The sequence below is a fragment of the Canis lupus genome, chromosome 9 (genome assembly GCF_048164855.1).
Source record: "Canis lupus baileyi chromosome 9, mCanLup2.hap1, whole genome shotgun sequence".
Taxonomy (NCBI): domain Eukaryota; kingdom Metazoa; phylum Chordata; class Mammalia; order Carnivora; family Canidae; genus Canis; species Canis lupus.
In genome coordinates this window covers 42204161-42225435 of record NC_132846.1, presented here as the reverse complement: position 1 = coordinate 42225435, position 21275 = coordinate 42204161, and the positions used below count along the sequence as shown (strand labels likewise).

The window sequence follows — 21275 nt, the reverse complement described above, 5'->3', positions numbered from 1 at the left end:
CATTCAAATTGGAAAGGAAGAAGTAAAACTGTCACTACTCACAGGTGACAGGATATTCAATATAGAAAGCCAAAGGCAAAAAAAGAAAGAAAGAAAGAAAGAAAGAAAGAAAGAAAGAAAGAAAGAAAGAAAGAAAGAGAGAGCCAAAGGCTCTACCAAAAAAACTGTTAGAATTAAAACAAACTCAGGAAAGTTGTAGTATAAAAAAATCAATACACAACATCTGTTGCCTCTCTATACAATAATTACAAGCTATCAGAAAGAGGAATTAAGAAAGCAAGCCTATTTACAAATACATCACAAAGAATAAAATACCTAGGAAAAAATTTAATCCAAGGAGGCAAAGGACATTGATACTAAAAAACCATGATATTAATGAAAGAAACTGAAGACCAAAAAAATAAATGGAAAGATATGCCATGCTCATAGTTTGGAAGAATAAATTGTTTCAATGACCATATTAAGCAAAATCATTTACAGATACAATGCAATCTCTATCAAAATTCTAATGGCATTTTTCACAGAAATAGAAGAAACAACCCTAAAATCTGTATGGGACCACAAAAGATGTTGAAGAGCCAACACAATTTGAAAAAGAAGAACATTGGGGGCGTTACAGTCCCTCATTTCAAACTATACTAAAAAGCTAGAGTAATTATAGTATAAAATCAATACATAAATCAGGGGCAGCCCCAGTGGTGCAGCGGTTTGGCGCGGCCTGCAGCCTGGGGTGTGATCCTGGAGACCCGGGATTGAGTCCCACATCGGGCTCCCAGCATGGAGCCCCTCTGCCTGTGTCGCTGCCTCTCTCTCTGTGTCTATGAATAAATAAATAAAATCTTTAAAAATAAATAAATAAATAACTGTTTAAAAAAATACATAAATCAATAAGACAGAACAGACAACCCAGAAATAAATGCATATATATATGATCAATTAATTTACAACAGAAGGCCCAAGAATATACAATGGGGAAAGCTCAGTTTCTTTAATAAATGGTATTGAGAAAACTGGACAGCGACATTCATAAGAATGAAACTGGATCACTAACTTATATATACACAAAAACTTATATATACACAAAGATTAACTCAGAATGGATTGAAGACTTGAACATAAGACCTGAAATCATACAACTTTTTTTAGATTTGATACCAAAAGCACAGGCAACAAAAGCAAAAATAAACAAGTGGGACTATATCAAGTTGAAAAGCTTCTGCAGGGGATCCCTGGGTGGCTCAGGGGTTTGGCGCCTGCCTTTGGCCCAGGGCGCCATCCTGGAGTCCCGGGATCGAGTCCCGCGTCAGGCTCCCTGCATGGGGCCTGCTTCTCTCTCTGCCTTTCTCTCTCTCTTTCTCTCTCTCTCTCTATATATATATATGTATATACATATATGAAAGGGAAACAGAACATGAAAGACTCCAAACTCTGGGAAACGAACTAGGGGTGGTGGAAGGGGAGGTGGGCGGGGGGTGGGGGTGACTGGGTGATGGGCACTGAGATGGGCACTTGACGGGATGAGCACTGGGTGTTATACTATATGTTGGCAAATTGAACACCATAAAAAAATAAATTTATAAAATTTAAAAATAATAATAAAATAAAATAAAAAAGAAAAGCTTCTGCATAACAAATGTAACTGAACAAAATGAAAAGGCAACTTATGAGATGGGAAAAAATATTTGCAAACCATATATCTGATAAGAGGTTAATATCCAAAATATGAAAAAAAAAAACATCATATACCTCAAAAGAAAAAAAATCCAATTAATATACAGGCAAGGGAACTGAAGAGACACTTTTCCAAAGACTTGCAAATGGCCAATAAGCACATGAAAATGTGCTCAACATCACAAAATATTAGGAAATACAAATCACAACCACAATGTGATATCATCTCATACTTGTTAGAATGTCTGCCGTCAAAAAGATAACAGATAACAAGTATTGGCAATGTTCTGGAGAAAAGGAAACCCATGTGCACTTTTGATAGGAATGTAAATTAGTGCAGCCACTATGGAAAGCAGTATGGAGGTCGCTCAAAAATATTAAAAATAGGACTACAATGTTGTCCAACAAACCTACTTCTGGGTATGTATGCAAAGGAAATAAAATCACTATGTTGAAGAAATACCTGCACCCTCAATTTAGTGCAAAACTATTTACAACAGCCAACACATAGAAACAACCTGCATATTTATCAGTGGATTAAAGGATAGTGAAAAGTTTGTATGTACACACACACACAAAAACAAATATATTGCCCTGATTGTTGACACAGGCTCTGATCAGCAGTCCTCCCAGTACTTATCTTCCTTCTCCTTGGACCTGCTGTCATCCTGAATCTCCTCCACCACTTCCCCAAACAATTCTGAATGTTCCCAGGAGTTGAGTGGCAGAAGGGGGCTCAGGAGGGGCTTCCTGGATCCTGTGCCCCAGAAGACAGGATGCTGAGACAGCCTTGCCCAGTGTCTCTTTCTGTCCTCAGGTACCAGTCAATGATTCCTCTTTCTCTCTCAAGTAAATTCAACAACCCATCAGGCAAGCCCATTACATCCAATGTCATAGATGGAGAAACTGAGGTTCACAAGAGAGCCTGGGGTCACTAGAAAGTTGAGCTAGGTCCGGGGCATATGATGGAATATTATACAGCTAGAAAAAAAGAACGATATTCTTGTCATTTGCAACAACATCCCTTGAGGGAATTATGGTAAGTGAAGTAAGTCAGACAGAAAAAGATAAATACTGTATGATCCCACCTAAGTGTGGAATTTTAAAAAACTGAACTCACAGAAACAAAACACCTATGAGTTGCCAGAGCTACATAGGGGCTGGGGAAATGGGGGAAATAAGTGAAGGTAGTTAAAAGGAAGAAACTTACACTAAGGGGTGCCTGGGTGGCTCAGTTGGTTAGGCATCTGCCTTTGGCTCAGGTTGTGATCCCAGTGTACTGGGACAGAGTCCCAAGTCAAGCTCCCTGCTCAGTAGGGAGCCCGCTTCTCCCTCTCCCTCTGCCCCTCACTCATGCTTGCTCTCTTTCTAGTGCTCTCTAAGTAAATAAAATCTTTAAAAAAGTAAGAAACTTAGGGCCACCTGGGTGGCTCAGTGGTTGAGCAACTGCCTTCGGCTCAGGGTGTGATCCTGGGGTCCTGAGACCGAGTCCCACATCAGGCTCCCTGCAGAGGGTCTGCTTCTCCCTCTGCCTCTCTCTGTGTCTCTCATTAAAAAAATAAATAAAATCTTTTAAATAAATAAGTAAATAAATAAAAGTAATAAGAAACTTATACCATAAGAGAAATAAACACTTAGGATATAATGTATAGCATGGTACTTATAGTTAACAATACTGTTCTGTATATTTAAATGCTGCTAAGAAAGAATAGATTTTGAATTCTTTTCACAAGAAAACTGTAACTATATGAGGTGATGGCTATTAACTAAACTTACTGTAGTAATCATTTGGCAATATATACCTATATCAAATCATTATACTGTACACCTTAAACTAATACATTTTTATATGTTGATTGTATATCAATAAAACTGGGAAAAAATAAAAGTTAAGGGAGGTGTGATGATACTGTCTCATCAAATAAAGAATAAAGAGAAAGTAATTATAATATATGAACCAAATTAAAGTTCTGGATCTGAAAGGCATAAAACTGACATGAAATTTCACTAGAGGAATACAACATTAAATATCAACTGCCAAAAGAAAGAATTGATGAATGTGGAGATAGAGCAATGGACATTATGTAAACCAAAGAACAGAGAAGAAAAAATGAAGAAAAAAATGAACAGGGGCTCAGGGAAATATGGGACACAACTGAAAAGCACCAACGTGTGTAATGGGAATGAATATCAGAAAGAGGAAAAATGAAAGGAGCAGAAAAATATTACAAGAAAAAAATGGTTAAAACTTTCAAAATTTGATGTAAAACATTAGTCTACACATCTAAAAACCTCAACCAAACTTACTTAAGATAAACATAAAAAAATCCACACTTGGACACATCACACTAATGTGAAATCTCTAATTGAAAGCAATTAGAGAAAACGGAGTCATCACATACAATGGAACTCCAGGAAGATAAACATTGGCTTCTCATCAGAAATAATGAAGGCTAGGACACAGTAAAGATGGATCATATATTCAGACTACAGAAAGAAAAAACAACCTGTCAACAAAACCTCGGCCCAGTGAAATAATTTTTTTTTAATGAAGGGAAAATAAAAACATTCACAAATAAGGAAAAATGCCAGAATTTATTTCCAGCTGAATCCCCTCAGAAGAAATACTAAAAATCTTTCAGAGCTGAAAGCAAATGACATCACGTAGTAACCAAAATACACACACACACACACACACAACATATGAACAGCAAAGGTTATTAAAGTAGACAATTATAAAACAACGTAACTGCATATTTTTCCTTTTTTTTAATTGACTTAAAAAACAATTGCATAAAAAAGTATACATAGAACTATACTGTTGCACATTAACATGTAGAAACAAAATATAATTGACAAAACAGCACAAAAGGCTTGGGAAGGAGAAAGCTGTACTGAGGTAGAAAATGACACTAGATGGTAAATAAGAATATTAATATAATAAGTACTATAATACCCCACACATACTTTCTTCTCTTATTTTCTTGAAAAGACATAAAATTATATAACCTAATAAAATAACAATATATGTTTGAACCACAGGTCCACTTGTAAGCACTTGTATACTATAGTACTGTAAATGTATTTTCTCTTATTAAAAAAAAGATTTTGTTTATTTATTCATAAGAGTCACAGAGAGAGAGAGGCAGAGACACAGGCAGAGGGAGAGACAGGCTCCATGCAGGGAGCCTGATGCAGGACACGATTCCAGGACTTCAGGATCATGCCCTAGGCCAAAGGCAGGTGCTAAACTGCTGAGCCACCCAGGAATCCCCATATTTTCTCTTCTTTACAACTTTCTTAACATTTATTTCCTTTTCCCTAGCTTACTTTATTGTAAGAATATGATATGTAATACATATAGCATACAAAATACATATTTAGACTATCAGTAAGGCTTCTGGTCAACTGTAGGCTATTAGTAAAGTTTTGGGGGAGTCTAAGTAAAGTTTTGACTGCACAGGGTTTTGGTACCACTAACCCTCATGTTGTTCAAAGGACACCTATATTGTTGGTATGGTAAAACAAATATAGAGGAAATATGTGTAATAAATGTAGAAGGGATGAAATAGAACTACATGGGAATATTTTCCTATCTCATTGAAACTGTTATCATAAATATGAAGTGGAATCTAATAAGCTATTTTATGTAAACTCTAGATAACCACTAAGAAAATATTTTTTTAAATAGTTAAAATTGTTAAAGGAATTAAAATGTTATACTATTGGAAAACTGAATGTCCACATGCAAAATAATGAGCTGGGTCCTTACCTTACATCTTACACAAATATTAGTAAGAAATGGATCAAAGGCCTAAATGGTAAGACCTAAAACTATAAAATTCTTATAAGGATACATAAGGCAAAAGCTTCATGACATTGGATTTGTCAATGATTGCCCCAACGATATAGGCAACAAAAGAAAAAAAGGACAAATCGGACTTCATTAAAATTTTTTAGAAATCTGCATCAAAAGATGATGTCAATGGAGCTTAAAGGCAACCCACAGAATGGAAGAAAATACTTGCAAAATCATATATCTAATAAGGGATTAATATCCAGAATATAGAGAAAACACTTAAAAACTCAACAACAAAGAAACAAACAACCCAATTTAAAAATGGGCAAAGAACTTGAACAGACCTTTCTCCAAAGAAGATATACAAATGACCAAGAAGCACGAGAAAAGGTGTTCAACATTATGAATCATTAGGGTAATGCAAATCACATCTCACATCCATTAAGATGGCAACAATTTTAAAAAAGGAAAACAAGCGTGGAGAGAATGTGGAGAAATTGGAACCCTCATACACTATTTGTGTAAATTTTAAATGATACAGCCATTCTGGCAAACGGTATAGCAATTCCTCAAAAAATTAGAAGCAGAAGTACCAAATCATCTATTTTCAATTCTGGTTATATAGCCAAAAGAATTAAAAGCAGAATCTTGAAGAGATATTTGCACACCAAAGTTCATAGTGATGACGGAGCAGAGATTAGCTGAGGACAAAGCACAAGATGACCCTACAAATGACCCTACCCCCTCCCTCCAATGTCAATGTGTGACATTGCTCAGGCACCTGGCTGCCCTAAAGCTAAGGGGAAGGAAAAATAAATAGTTAACTTATAGAGATTAGAGTCCTATATATATGATTCTCCCTCAGTTTACAAAAAAGTCTTAGTGATTTACAAGAAAGAAAAAGTATTCTTATCAATAACTTAGCTTCCAGAAGGAAATGTAGATAAAATTAAATGTCCTTAGAACCTGCAGCCATTGACAGATACTTGAAGCAGGCAAAGTATGTAATGTTCCTACAGGAAACTCCCAAATATCTTAATGTTAATGCTTTACTAGAGGGAAAAACAACCTTAACTTGACAATGGCAAGGCCTCCAATTATCTTGTAGGTCCACTTTATCATACAAAAAATTCTTTTGAAAAACTCCTACCTTCCCCAGCTCCCAAGTATATAATCAGCCACCCCTCACAACCCTGGGGCAGCAGTTCTTTCTGCCCACAGGTCCTGTTCCACTGCTCTAATAAAACCACCGTTTTCTTGAGACTCCAGACCTCACCCCACCAAACTTCACCTATATTCCAAAACTACATCAATAGTAGCATTATTCATAATAATTAAAATGTGGAAGTACCTCAAGTGTCCATTAACAGGTGAATCAATAAATATGGATATGCATTCAAAGGAATATAATTCAAGCTAAAAAGAAAGAAAATTTTGGCATGAATGAACTCTGAAGACATTATGCTAAGTGAAACAGGCCAGTCACAAAAGAACAAATACTGTATGATTCTACTTATATGAGGTTTCTGCAGTAGTCAAATTCATTAAGACAGAAAGTAGAATACTGGCTCCCAACAGCAATTCCCAAGAATTGGAGGGAGGCACAGCATGGGAGTTAGTGTTAATAAGTACAGTTTCATTTGGAAAAGATGAAAATATTCTGCAAACAGACGATATATTAACTATACAGCAACATGAATGTGCTTAATTAGTATTTTTGAATTATATACCTACAAATTATTAAGATGGAAAATTTTATGAGTATTTTGCCACTTTAAAAAAATTAGAGAATAAAGGGGAATCAACTACCTCAGAAAATATTTTGGTATTTCCTTAAGATGTTTAACATGAAGTTACCATATGAACTAGCAATTTCATTCCTTGCTAAATATCAAAGAAAACATAATTCCATACAAAACTTTTCATGAATGTTTATAACAGTATTATTTATAACAACAAAAAGTGGGAAAAATCCCAAAGCATATTAACTGATAAATGGATAAATAAAATATGATATATTCATCAAAGGAATATTCTCAGCAATAAAAATAATGAAGTACTGATACATGTTTTAAGATGAGTGAACTTTAAAAATACTATGCTTGGTGAAAGAAATCAGTCACAAAAGGACATATTTGTTCATTCATGCAAAATATCCAAAAGAGACAACTATACAGAGACAATGAGTAGATTAATGTTTGTCTAGGAAAAGGAGGGAGTGTTTTTTGAGGAGAAGAAAATATTCTAAAAATTTGATAGTGATAGTGATTGTACAACTCTGAGAATACACTAAAAACCACTTAAGTTATCATTTAAATGGGTGAATTTTATGGTATGTGATTCGCATCTTTAGTAAAGGAAAAGCTGTTTACAATAGAAAAAGGTCCCAGGGAAGGGAAGTCACGTATCTAATTAGGCTCCCTACCTACCCTGCCCCCCCCAAAAAAAGTGAAAGTATATTCACAAAGAATTAGAGGAATTAAAACAAACATGATTTCACCCAGTCTCAATGTCCTCAGTGACAGCCTGGTCAAATCTAAAACACTGTGTCCAGTTCTTGCCATCACATCCAAACTACAGCTTATTCTGGGTGGCTTTCTCAAATACAATTATCTTGACTAAGTCACTGATCTAAATAAACCAATGAAATAACTAAATTAAAAAGTTATAAATAATATATATAAATAAATTATCTAATTTTAGACTTTTGAAAATATAATATGCCAGGATGCACAACTGAGTTTTGGGCTACATCTTTTTAGCAATATCTGATACTTTCCCAAGCTTTTACAGTTATCCTGGCAGCAAAAAGAGAAAGTGGAATTCCATTAAGCTGTTCTTAGTTATTTATAGAAAAAGAGGAGAAAAAATAGAACTTTATGAGGAGAAAATAAAACTAGCACCTTCTTAGCTTACTTTTTAAATTAATGTCTTTTAAGAAATATGTTAATGTAGGACTGGATTACTCAAAATATTTTTTCCTCTACCAAAATTATGCTGTGAAAGTTTTTGTCAAACTAAACTGTTCAGAAATACATTCAATTTGAAAACAATTCCAGGGATCTTCCTTACTCTCATCAGAAAAAAAAAAAACATGGAATTGTTTCTTGGCTATATCTGCTCTCAGTATTCTGAGCATCAAGTGCTGAAAACCAAAACCATGGGGATTAGTGAGGTCATCACTTCCTTTTGCTCCTGGAGTTAGGTCTCATTATCTCATATGCACTGACAAAGATGCTGAGGCTTAGAGGGAACCAGTGTTGATCAAAATTTAAATATAGGGATCCCTGGGTGGCGCAGTGGTTTAGTGCCTGCCTTTGGCCTGGGGAGCGATCCTGGAGACCCCACGTCGGGCTCCCGGTGCATGGAGCCTGCTTCTCCCTCTGCCTGTGTCTCTGCCTCTCTGCCTCTCTCTCTCTCTCTCTCTCTGTGACTATCATAAATAAATAAAAATTTTAAAAAAACTCAAAATTTAAATATAGCCATCAGGTCACTAGAGAGTAAATTTTTGTACTGAATATTAACAAAGGCCTGAATGTCAGAATCAGAACTGCCTGAAGAGTGGGAAAAATGCAGGTGTTGCCAATGTAAATTTCCTATACACTGAATCTATTACTCTTAATTATTGCTCAGTCCTTCATTCAGTCACTAAATCACTCACATATTATTTCCTTCATTCGTCTACTTAAAGAAGATTTCTGGTGGGCCTACTCTTTATTAAAACTCTATGGTGGAAAAAAAAAAAAACTCTATGGTGGATAGTATTGATATAACATTAAATAGGAACAGAGTGTCTGCCCTTGAAAGGTTATAGTCCTTTGAAAAATATAGACAACACACAGACAATGGTAATATAGTGTAAAAGCTACAATATCAGTGTTTGGATAACACATAGGAGGAACACACAGGAGGAGCACATAGGAGATCATAAAGAGTAACATGAAGAATAAAACACCAGCTCAATCAACCTTCCCTCTCTAAATGCATTTCCTACACTAAATTCATTTCTATAAATTAAATAAAACTTAACTTTCATTTAATTTCTCTCAGAGGGCAAAACAATATTAGAGTAATTACAATTTACTATGCTGTTTAGGTAGTAACAGAAAGAAATAGCAGCAAGGGCTGGTCTCCTTGAAATTGCTGCCCAAAAGTCTAGTATTAGGGAGATTTTCCCAGTGTAGGGGTAATTTCATTCTCTGTAATTTCTCAAAGAATAGTATTTTATAATTTTTTTTAACTCTCAAAATGTCTCTAAAAGAAACAACTAGTATCTCCTACCTTTCCTTTTGCCATTTTCTTCCTCATTTGGGCTGATTCACAAGCAGGTGTTTCTTAGGAAGCTTATTAGGAAAGCATACTTATGCAGACTTTTTAATAGCAAACTTGTTTACCTGCTTACTTGATTGTCTTGCCATTCCACAGCCAGAAATCTTCCATTGAGAAACCCACAGAAGAGTTCATACATATAGTGGATTCAAAAGCCATTATTCCATTGAGACCATTTCTTTATAAGTGTTAAATCTCATTCTCAGTCTCATTTTTTAGTCTCTATAGTCTCACTCTTCAGATACTAACATAAACCAAAACCAAGTGAAACAAAAATCCTGTTCCTTCTCCTCCAAACAAAAATTGAGAAGAAAAAGAGACAGACAGATATTAGATAAAACGTTACTGTGGCAGAACAATTAAATGATCAAAAATCATACACCCACAGACCATACAGAAAAAAATATTTCCAGATATTTTAATGTCAGTGCCAAGATGTAGTCGTCCTATTTTTGACAAATTTAGGACATAAATTAAAATCAAATGTCAAGACAAGGCATTGTGCTATATAACCTTAAAATTACACAATGCTATATGTCATCTAAATCTCAATAAAACAGAGAAAAAATAAAATTAAAAAAGTGATAACAAAATTAAAGTCAAGACTAAGACTGGAAGTGTAAAGAGCACATGTTTAGTTGTCAGGTGGCCCATCACTTATACAGTTTTATGAGCTGAGATAAATCACAACTCAGATGAGCTTTAATTTTCACATGTCTACACTGACAGAAGTATGACTCCATGTAGGAAAGAAAATTCTAAAAGCAGTGTAGCAAACAGACCCTAAGGTGATCTCCAATGGTCCTATCTCCTGGTGTTCACACTTTTTTTGTAATCCCTTCCCCTTGAGTGTGAGTGGAACCTGTGACTTGCTTCTAACCAAAAGAATATAGCAAAGGTGAAAGTATATCACTCCCAAGATTAGACAACATTATATGGCAAAGATGATGGGAACTATGGATGGAAAATAGCCAATATCCAGCAAAAAGCAGAGCATTCAATCATACACACAAGGATATGAATTCTGCCAACAACCTGAATTAGTTTGGAGCAATTCTGCCTCAGTCAAGCTTCCAAATGAAAATGCAACCCAATCAACACCTAGATTGCAATCCCGGGAAACACTGAGAAGAGGATCCAGTTAAACTATGCTCAAAATCCCAACTCATGGTAATTTGAGATAATAAATGTGTATTTTCTTTAAGTAAGTAAGTAAGTAGGTTTGTGGTAATTCTGTTACACCGTAATATAAAACTAATACAAGTAGAAAATGACATTATCCAGTTAAACTATGCTCAAAATCCCAACTCATGGTAATTTGAGATAATAAATGTATATTTTCTTTAAGTAAGTAAGTAAGTAAGTTTGTGGTAATTCTGTTACACCGTAATATAAAACTAATACAAGTAGAAAATGACATTATCCATTTGTTCACTCTGACCATTAATATCAGATATGTGATATGCTCTGGATAAATTAAATACATGGTTATCTAAACTTTGTTTTAATCATCAGTTTTAAGCTTCTAGACTCTCAATCATTTCAGCCAAACTGCATTTCTAAAAAGCATTAACACACTCATGGAGTTTCCATTCTTTCTCATAATCAAACTTTCCCCTTTCTCTCTCTCTCTCTGCCCCCCTTCTTCCAACATTCCTTGCTCCCCGCCTCAGTCCTTTAGTCCCTTCCTGCCTCCTTACCTCCCTTCCTTCTTTCTTTTTTTTTTTTTTTTTTAAAGATTTTATTGACTCATTTGACAGAGAACGAAAGATAGTGAGCACAGGAGGCAGAGCAGCCGGCAGAGGGAGAGGGAGAAGCAGACTTCCCACTGTGCAGAGAGCCAGGCTGGGATCATGACCTGTGCCAAAGCCAAAGGAAGACATTTAACTGACTGAGCTACCCAGGCAGCCCCCTACCTTTTTTCTTTTTAAACAAAAGCTTCATTTCAAAAATCACCTATCCTTGAAATACTTCATCAGTGTTACCATTAAACTTTTATATGCCCCCATAATGATTATAATGATATTCCACAGTTAAGGTATTATAATAGAATGCTAAATGAGAATGTTTGACTCTTTCCATTTGATTTATAGTGGTGAAATTCTTCTTTTTAAGAAAGAAGTATGGAAAAACAGAAACAACCTGTTACTATTCCACCTGCTGTCTAGCTAGTTGTAACTAAAGTAACAAATTCATCTGAGTCATTTCACATTTAGGCATGTATATTATTACATAAACAGTTAATAATATCAGCAATTAGGCAATAACTATTATCAATTAAGTGAACTATGCACTTTAAAATTAATACAGATATACTACCAAGATCTAATAGAGCTATTTTGTGAAGGCAAGCAAAATGATCTATTTTAAAGAATTAACATTTTTTGACAATGTATATATTCTTCTTTAAATTAACAACTAAAGGGCAGCCCGGGTGGCTTAGCAGTTTAGCACCCGTCTTTGGCCCAGGGTGTGATCCTGAAGACCCAGGATGGAGTCCTGCTTAGGCTCCTTGCATGGGGCCTGCTTCTCCCTCTGTCTGTGACTCTGCCTCTCTCTCTCTCTGTCTCTCATGAATAAGTAAATAAAATCTTTTAAAAAAATTAACAATTAAAAATCAATACAGTAGACCTTAGTTTAACCACTCTTTTTCTGAGGCTACCTTCTCTCTCATTTAAATAGAGTATCCTACCATTCTGGCCACAGGTATCTCCAAAGAGTGGTCAACCAAAATAAACTGCCACAGTGACTGGCTAATGTCATATGACCAAATTAACCAGATTAACAAAATTAGAACTCCTCCATGGGATTTTACATTTCAGAACTAGAAGTGAAGAGAGATCATGAAGCTGGAAAAAAGGAAATTAAAGTAAGTTAGCATCTATCTTCCTGGTTTCATGGAGAAAGTCTAACTGCCATAAGTGAGATTAAAGACAAGAAAAACCAAAAGAGATAATGGCAAAGGGTGAGAAACAAACTCAGTTGCATAAACTCCCTAAATCTATTCTTTGAGGCTTTTAAGCCTTCCTGATTCTATGAGAAGTATACCAGTCAAATCCAATTTTACTTTTATTTTATTATTTTTTTTCAATTTTGCTTTTTAAGCTAGTTTGACTTAGGTTTGTGTACAGTGGGAAAAAAAAGAATCCACTAAATAAAATGGTACATTTATTTCATTTAAAAATTCTAATACTGGGGGCACCAGAGTGGCTCAGTTTGTTCAGTATCTGACCCTTGATTCTGGCTCAAGTCATGATCTCAGGGTTGTAAGACAGAGAACCATATTGGGCTCCATGCTCAGTGCAGAGTCTGCTTGAGATTTTCCCCCTCTCCTTCTGCCCCTCCTTCTGCAGACTCTCTCACTCTCTAAAAATAAGTGAATAAATAAATATATGAAATCTTAAAAGAAAATTCGAATACTGTACCGGTCATCTATATATCTATATGCATCAGGTGACCAACTCAGATATTGTCCATCTTCAATCACATGGCCTTTGACTACAAGAATAATGTCTATTAAACCTAATTCTGAAGAACTTAATACAAACACCTAGTATTGCTTTTTGATTAATAAATTCTAAACTGAATTAACCCACAGAAAATTAAACATGCATCTCAGAAAGCTATGGAATGACAGAAATGAGGATAAGTCTTCTAAAAGCAATAAAATCCAGTCTTTGGATTTACAGTTCTGACATAGAACATAGTACTATAATATTATACTATAAGCCTAGATTAAGCTATATTGTCCCAATATATAATTTACAGACTAATAAACATATAATCCAAAAAATAACCTGATTAAAAATGATAATAACTTATACTGAAAGACAATATTACAAAGAAATTTTTGGTAGCTGTCTTAGATATAGCAAAACTAGTGGAAGTAGAGCAAAATGAATGATCAATAATGTTTAAATAGCTGCCGTTAAAAATGCATTTTCACATCAAATGAATTTATTTTCAGAGAAACAAAAGATAACAAGATAAAAATCCTTGTATTTTGTTTAATAACATTAAGGGTCTCAAAGATACTCTAAAACTGAAATTTAATAAATAGACCATAAAAAACATTAACTAAATTCATTTACCTGAACATGCAGTATGAGAATGTACAGCTCCATGGAAAATAACCACTTCAAAATCCACTGTTTATCCTCTGCTGACTGGCATTTTTAAGAAATTCAATTCACCATAGCAACCTGTCTTAACACCAGCAGATAAGTACAGGCTATATTTAGATATGATTGCTTTCCAGACGGCAATCCTGCCTTCCCTTCACATTTAATGCCATGATCCAAAGAACCAAAATAGCACTCAATCAGATTGTAGTGGAAAGTCAAGTATATTCAAGGGGATATGGCTATGTTTTGGAACCATGAAAAGAAGTTTCCACCAAAAGTGGTAAGATTTGTAAAGAAGTGCATTCAGGTAAATGAAATTTTCATCTCTAAGGAATTTACAATCAGATACAACTATTTTCAGTTTTATCTATGAAATGCTCTTATTAAGCACCAATCATCTGTAATATCAAAATACATTTCAACTAGCACATTGCTCTTTTTTAAATTACTATGCTGCATTTCCAATGTAGCATTATCTAACTAGAAAAGTAATTCTTTACAGATAAGGTATAACAAGAACTGTAGTAATACAGGCAAGTAATACAGGGAAACAAATTGATTAAAATCCTATTATTACAAAATTACTATGAACATATTTACAATTCATAATCTTCATAATGATAATGAAAGGAAATTAGAAACAGTTTTATACAGTTTACTGCACAATATACCAAAGTTCACAATAATCAGACATTTTTCATATTCTCTAGATGAGTTGTATTGACTTCACTAAAAAGACAAAATAAATGTAAAGAACTGAATGAAGTTCACTGAAAAATACCAAGAACAAATCACCTTACCATTAGAATGGTACTATCAACAACAATAACAAAAACCACAAATAGAAAATAATGAGTATTGGTAAGAAAGTAGAGAAGATGGAACCCTTGTGCACTGTTAGTGGGAATATAAAATGGTGCAGTCACTATGGAAAAAACAATATGGCAGTTCTTCAAAATAAAAAACAGAATTATCATATGATACAGCAATTCTGCTCCTGGGTATACAACAAAAAGAATTGAAAGCAGGGTCTCAAAGAGATATTTGCACAACCATGTTTATAGCAGTATTATTCATAATAGACAAAAGTTGGAAGCAATTCCGTGTCCACTGATGGATGAAGAGATAAAATGTGGTGTACACATATCCAGTGGAATATTATTCAGCTTCAAAAAGCAAATTCTTACAGACACTACAAATGGGAGAATTCCCTTCGGACTATTATGCTAAGTGAAACAAACTAGTCACAAAAGACAAATACTGTAAAATTCTACTTATGTGAGATTTCTACATTAGTCGAAATCATAGAAACAGAAAGTACACAGTAGTTGCCAAAGGCTGGAGAAGGGATGGGGAGTTACTGTTTAATGGGTATAGAGTTGCAGTTCTGTAAGATGAAAAATTTTAAGGAACTGATTGTATAACAGTGTGTATATACTTAACATTACTGAACTATACACTTAAAATCGGTTGAGATGGTAAATTTTATGCTATTTTTATTTTATGACAATTAAAAGAAATACCAAGAACACTGACAAGAAAACATATTTCTTGATCCATAATATAATTTACCCAGGATTCAGAATTAAGGTCTATTTCACTGAATCATCCTTTTTTATAAATCACAAGATTATAAATTGTTAATATCTTTTCAAAACCTTGATGTCACTGAAATAATTTGAAAATATACTCTGAATAGCATAAAGGAGAAAAAAAGACTGACATTGTCATGTTGTCCAAAATTTTCAAAGAATATAAACTTTCCTTATTTGATGATAAGGAAAATTACTAGTATCCTGCATTATAAATTATATTTATAGTGTCAAGAGATGTCCAATTCTAGTATGAATGAAACAATTCTTTCTATAACTTGATTTATGTAGCACATATCTATGATGATCCTAAATTTTTAAGCGCTTTTGCAAATTAAACAAGACACATCTGCCGATACCACAATGATAAGCATCAACACAATGAACAAACAGGTGTTCGATTCTGTTAGCTTTTTCACTCTTAAGTTATTTTTCTTCTTTTGATTCTTAAACAGCTTTAATAATGTCTATAAATGTTTCTGAGTTCAATAATTGTGTTAAATAGTTTATATGTAATAGGAAATCTAAAGAATAAATATGGTAATATGTTTTATCTTTCATCTTCAGCAAACAGTCAATAGGGATTTAAAAGTATTTTTGAGAATTACCTCCATAAAGAATTACTTCTATAAAGAACACAACTAAATATAACTTAAAGAATTTTATATACAGTATTTAATTTGCATATAATAAGTCATCTCTCTAGCAGAGATAACAAGAAGCATAAATGATTTTTTATAACTTAAATAGTATGCATCTCTTAAAGAGAACAAAAATTAATTATATCATACTAAGAAAAACTACCTGTATGTATGAAAAGTATATATCACATTGGATATGTTTCTAATATAGTGAAACATAAAGTTAAAATTGACAATGCTTTTCAATGTGCCATTGAGAGACCACAAGTAAAACAAAAGGTCTTACAACACAACAGAACAGATTATACACACAGTAGAGGAAATCAATCTTAAAATACTTATAATCATAAATATAAGATGAGCTATTAGAACAGATAAAATTGTTCACTTTAAAATGCAACATACATGCAAATTACTAATTCAAACAAAACCAGCAAGAAATGAACGTCAAGGTCCTCTACTTGGTCTTAACACTTAACACTTGCAGAACTGTGATAGAAAAAATTATTCTCAGAATAATTACCAAAGAAGAGAGCTTCTCAAGTATCCCTTTTACTTCAATTTTCCCACAAGTCACATTCTGCTCTCATTATTAAAACAGATCAAAATTAGTAGTAAGGCCAGAAAGTCTTTCTTAGGGATTCACAACTTTCTTATCTTTTTCTCTCATGGCATCCCTTCATCATGTTCTTGTAACATAGGTCATGCAGTTCCATCAAGCCCAATAATTAGTTTTACTACACAATGGAAGTAAAGTCTTGGGGAGTACGGTATACACAGTCTAGATAAATGACAAAGGGCCCATCATATTATTCTTAGCTTGACACAGATTTAAAAGAATTAATTAGTCCCTTTTTGTTCTTCCTGTTCATTCTCCTGAGGCAATAATCCCTTAAAACTTCATTCATTCATTTATAGATACATGCATACACACACACATGCACATACTACAATTGATTTAGTTTTATTTTATTATTTTGCCCACAGAAATTCCATACATCCTGATTTATCCAACTATGACATACTATCTATTGCTCCCAGTGTCAATATTGAACAGATAGCCTGGCTTCTCTTCAGCTTATTTTTTTCTTTTCTCTTTACTGTCTCCCTTTTGAACAGCCTTAGTGATTGTAATATTTAATTTTCTTTACACATCAACTCCTTTTAGCATCAGCAGCTCAGGAGTCTGGAGTATTCATCAAATGCCAGTGATTTTTTTTTAAGTAGGATATTTTTTACTGAAAAACATTATTTCTGACATATTTTCAACTCATTGTTCCAATATAAAAAATTCAACTCCATATAGAACCATGTAGTATACATGAATCAATGAACAAATAGTAAAGATTTTTTGTTAGGAGTTTGGGACAGAAGAGAGACAAATGGCTTCAGGAAAAAAAAAAAATCCATACCCATGAGGTATATACTAAGTGAATATCGCTATAGAATAATAAGTTAGAATAAACTATTTTTCACAATAACAACTGAAAAAATACATTATTTTTCCACACTAGGCATTTCCTTCCTTAAAGAATTTTGTTAAGGAAGAAATATATCACTAAAATATGAATTAGAGTCATTAATAGTACATTTTGTACAATTCTTAATTAAGAAAAGCTCTTTCCAAGTAGCAAAGCAAAAATGAATTCTCACTAAATTCTTACAGTCAAGACCAATGCCAAGAGAATAATGCTAAATTAAGATATCTGCTATTTTAAAACAGAGACTCAGAATTATTTTGTCTAACCAATGCAGTAGTGATCTCACAAAAATTTCTCTTAGAATACTAAGATTAAATTTAAAATTAAATGCTAGGTTGCAAGATGAGTATTATTCTACATTCTGGGAAGACATACCAAATTCTCTGAAAACACTATAACTGATTGTTATAATCAATATTCAAGTATACTTCTCCATAGCTTTTATATCATTAAAATCTATACGAGCACATTTTTTCCACCAAGGCCACATTACACACATAAATAATACTATTGTGACCAAAAATATACCTTACAAATAATACAATAATGGAATAACTTTTGTTATCATCCAAATAGATGAGATCTTTCAAAAACAATTATAAAGCTTCCTCTCATATCTATAAGGAAAATAGAATTCTTCATGCAAATAAATGTTATTTAACTATAATTTACTGGGAATATTTATAACAACAAAGAATAGTTATATTCTTAATTAAATATTTATAGGACTGAAAGGACAACTTTAATTTTCAGTGAGATAAAGATCATGGAGAAGGAATATTGACGTTCCTTTTGAGTGAGGAAAAGAGAACTAGATTAACAAAAAAACTGAGAGTTGAGTTTTGAAGTTCATTTCTAAATTCAAATTCTAAATTCATTATAAACTTTTAAGATTTGGTCATTTTCAAGATTCTGTATCTTGTGACTATTTTTTTAAATGACTAGAAAATCATTAAAGAATCAATATCCCTCAGATTCAACACATGCTTGTGTTTTATTCCTCACAAAATACTCAATAAATTACTAGTAAAACCAGTTGTAGTGTAGATTACATATGATGTGAAAGGTGGATTTCCTTTTATATTTTACTGAATGCATTATATATATCATTAAAGAAAGCACCTGCCAGAACTCAATTTTCTTTTCTCTGCTGCCCAAGGCTTAACTTGTTTTGTTCTGTTTTTTTTTTTTTTTAAATAAAAAGTGTTCTTACCAGGAGGGTATGTTCATATAGAATATAGGATGCATAATTTACAGCAAATATAAAATTATAAAACATTAACTCATAAAATATAAATAGAAAGCTACATTAGTAAGAAAATTAAAACGTGAAACCTAAAAAACTCTTCAAAAAATCTTCTTTATAGTGCTTTCTAATGTAAAATATTATAAATATATTAAAAATATTCTAATATGTTATAAATAATTATTTTATATTTGTAATTATACTTATAAATAAGTATTATCAAAAATGCTTAAAATTTATGTGAGCAAATTCAATCACACCTTTCCCAGCAAATGAATAACTCATCTTTCCTACCAGTATCTATTGCCACGTTGGCAAGGTACCATCAACCATTAGTAAAAACTCCTTGCAAGTCGATCATTAATCAGTGTTCTCTCTTCTTCTAATTATCTCTTCTTTTTCTAAAAAGGAACTATTCTATACCTTCACTTCTACTGAAACTGTTGGATGTGTTTACTGTATGTAACAAATTGTTAGAAAAGAAAAACTCAACATTAAAGTAGTTCTCAATTATAACTCTTTTGAAAAAAGTCAAACTAACAATAAAGTTTTAAATTAACTTAGTACTGAAAACCAAATACTCACAAAGAAGGATCTTGTACGAGATCTTTGAGATTTATCCCACTGCGATCTTCTGCAAGATTCCTGAAGCAACTATCACTCACTAAACAGGAAAGGTGGAGAGGAAAAGAGAATTAATTTTTGTTTACATTTTATTTCAATTACTACTGACAAATGTAATTTTAAATTAAAACCAGTTCTCTGGATATGATTTTTCCAAACATCAATGCTAATCAATTTCTGGGCATAGTTTAAGCAACAAATATTAATATTCGGTAACAAGCCAATAATCCAAGCATACAAACTTTAGGTAAATACAACATATAAAAGACTAAACACTTGGATCTAAATTTTGTTCTTACTTTTATAAGACTAAATTACGAACACATAGTGGCAAGTCACTGCTTCCACGACTAGGGGAAAAAAAAGGTAAACTGTCACACCAATTATATTTTTAAAGATTTTAGACAACAATGTGAGATAATAAGGATAAACTAGGAGAAAAATAATACCCCTTAGGTAAGCTGAGCTTCCTATAGTTTTCATTTCCAGGAGGACTTGCCACTTATGAGCTAAGAGTCAGAAAGAGGGACACTACTAGGGAAAAGAGAAACCAGCATAGTTCTTGATGGTCAATAGACTGGCATGACAGACTGAAATTCTATGGAACCCTAAGAAATCCTATGAAAACCCATTTTCTGCTGGAAGATTTGCTGAGGGCTGGGAAGCAAAAGAAAATTTGGAATGAGTAAGAAAAAAATGGGCCAGAGGGCAAATAGGAGGGTGATTAGGAATCAAAGTCACCCAATAATAGGTGGAGCCTGCCACTTTCAGTGTAGAATTTAAGCAGATCTCCCCTAAAAAAAAAAAAAAAAAAAAAAAAAAAAAGGATTTACTCTCAACCAAAAGCAAGGAAGGAGTGAAAGGGGGCAGAACTCGAAAGATATAGTAAAAATGCCCACAATTTCAGAGTATGTAAGTACAAAGTCACATCAGAAATATCTGCAACACAACAGTTTTATCCTTAAAGACATTTCTGACCAGAAATAGACTAAATATAACTAAAGCTTTCACTCTAACTACCCAGTTCAATTTGAAGTTCAGTTAAAGTGACTGGCACTTAACAATAACCTCTATATCAATTTCTTTTTTTTTCTCTATATCAATTTCTATGATCCTATAATAAATAGTATTTGGTGTACAACAAAAATCACAAAGTATGGAGAAGGACCTCAAATATGACCAATTATCAAGAGAAAAAATTTTCTATTTTACAAATAGATAGATTAGATAGATAGATAGATAGATAGATAGATAGATAGATAGATGCTGACGCACAGATGATACAGAAATAGAAGACAAGGAGTTTAAGAAAACTTAAACTTTCAAAAAACTTATTTAATATAAGTTGAAGGTACAGAAAAATGTTCACAGTAGACAAAAGAAGGAAAATTTCAGCAAAGAATTAAAATCTATGAAAAAGAATCAAATAGTAACTTTAGAATTGAAAAATACAGTATCTGAAATTGAGATACCAGTGGGTTAGTTTTATAGCGGACTCAATATAAAAAAAGACACAGGATTTGTGAAGAGATCAGCAGAAAATATCCAAACTGAAGTAAAGAGGTGAAAAAAAGTATGTGAAAAGAACAGAGCAAAAGAAACATATAGGAATCAAACAACCCAATGTAACTGTAGTTGAGAAGAGAATGGGGCAAAAGCAGTATTTTCAGAAAAACAGGTGAGAATATTCCAAAATTGATTCAATACACTACACTTCCCTGACTCAGGAGTATAACCAACAACACACCGGAAAAAGTAAAATAAAATG

At 33.2% G+C, this 21275-nt stretch overlaps 1 protein-coding gene across 14 annotated transcripts in view; it reads right to left on the bottom strand.

Moving 5' to 3' along the window:
• GPHN (gephyrin) overlaps positions 1–21275 on the bottom strand; it is a 625629-nt gene that overhangs the window by 445324 nt on the left and 159030 nt on the right. For all 14 annotated transcript variants that reach the window (XM_072838965.1, XM_072838966.1, XM_072838969.1 and 11 more), the window contains exon 2: positions 19469–19547. In XM_072838965.1, the coding sequence (XP_072695066.1) occupies positions 19469–19547 (79 nt within the window). The remainder of the gene's footprint in view (positions 1–19468; positions 19548–21275) is intronic.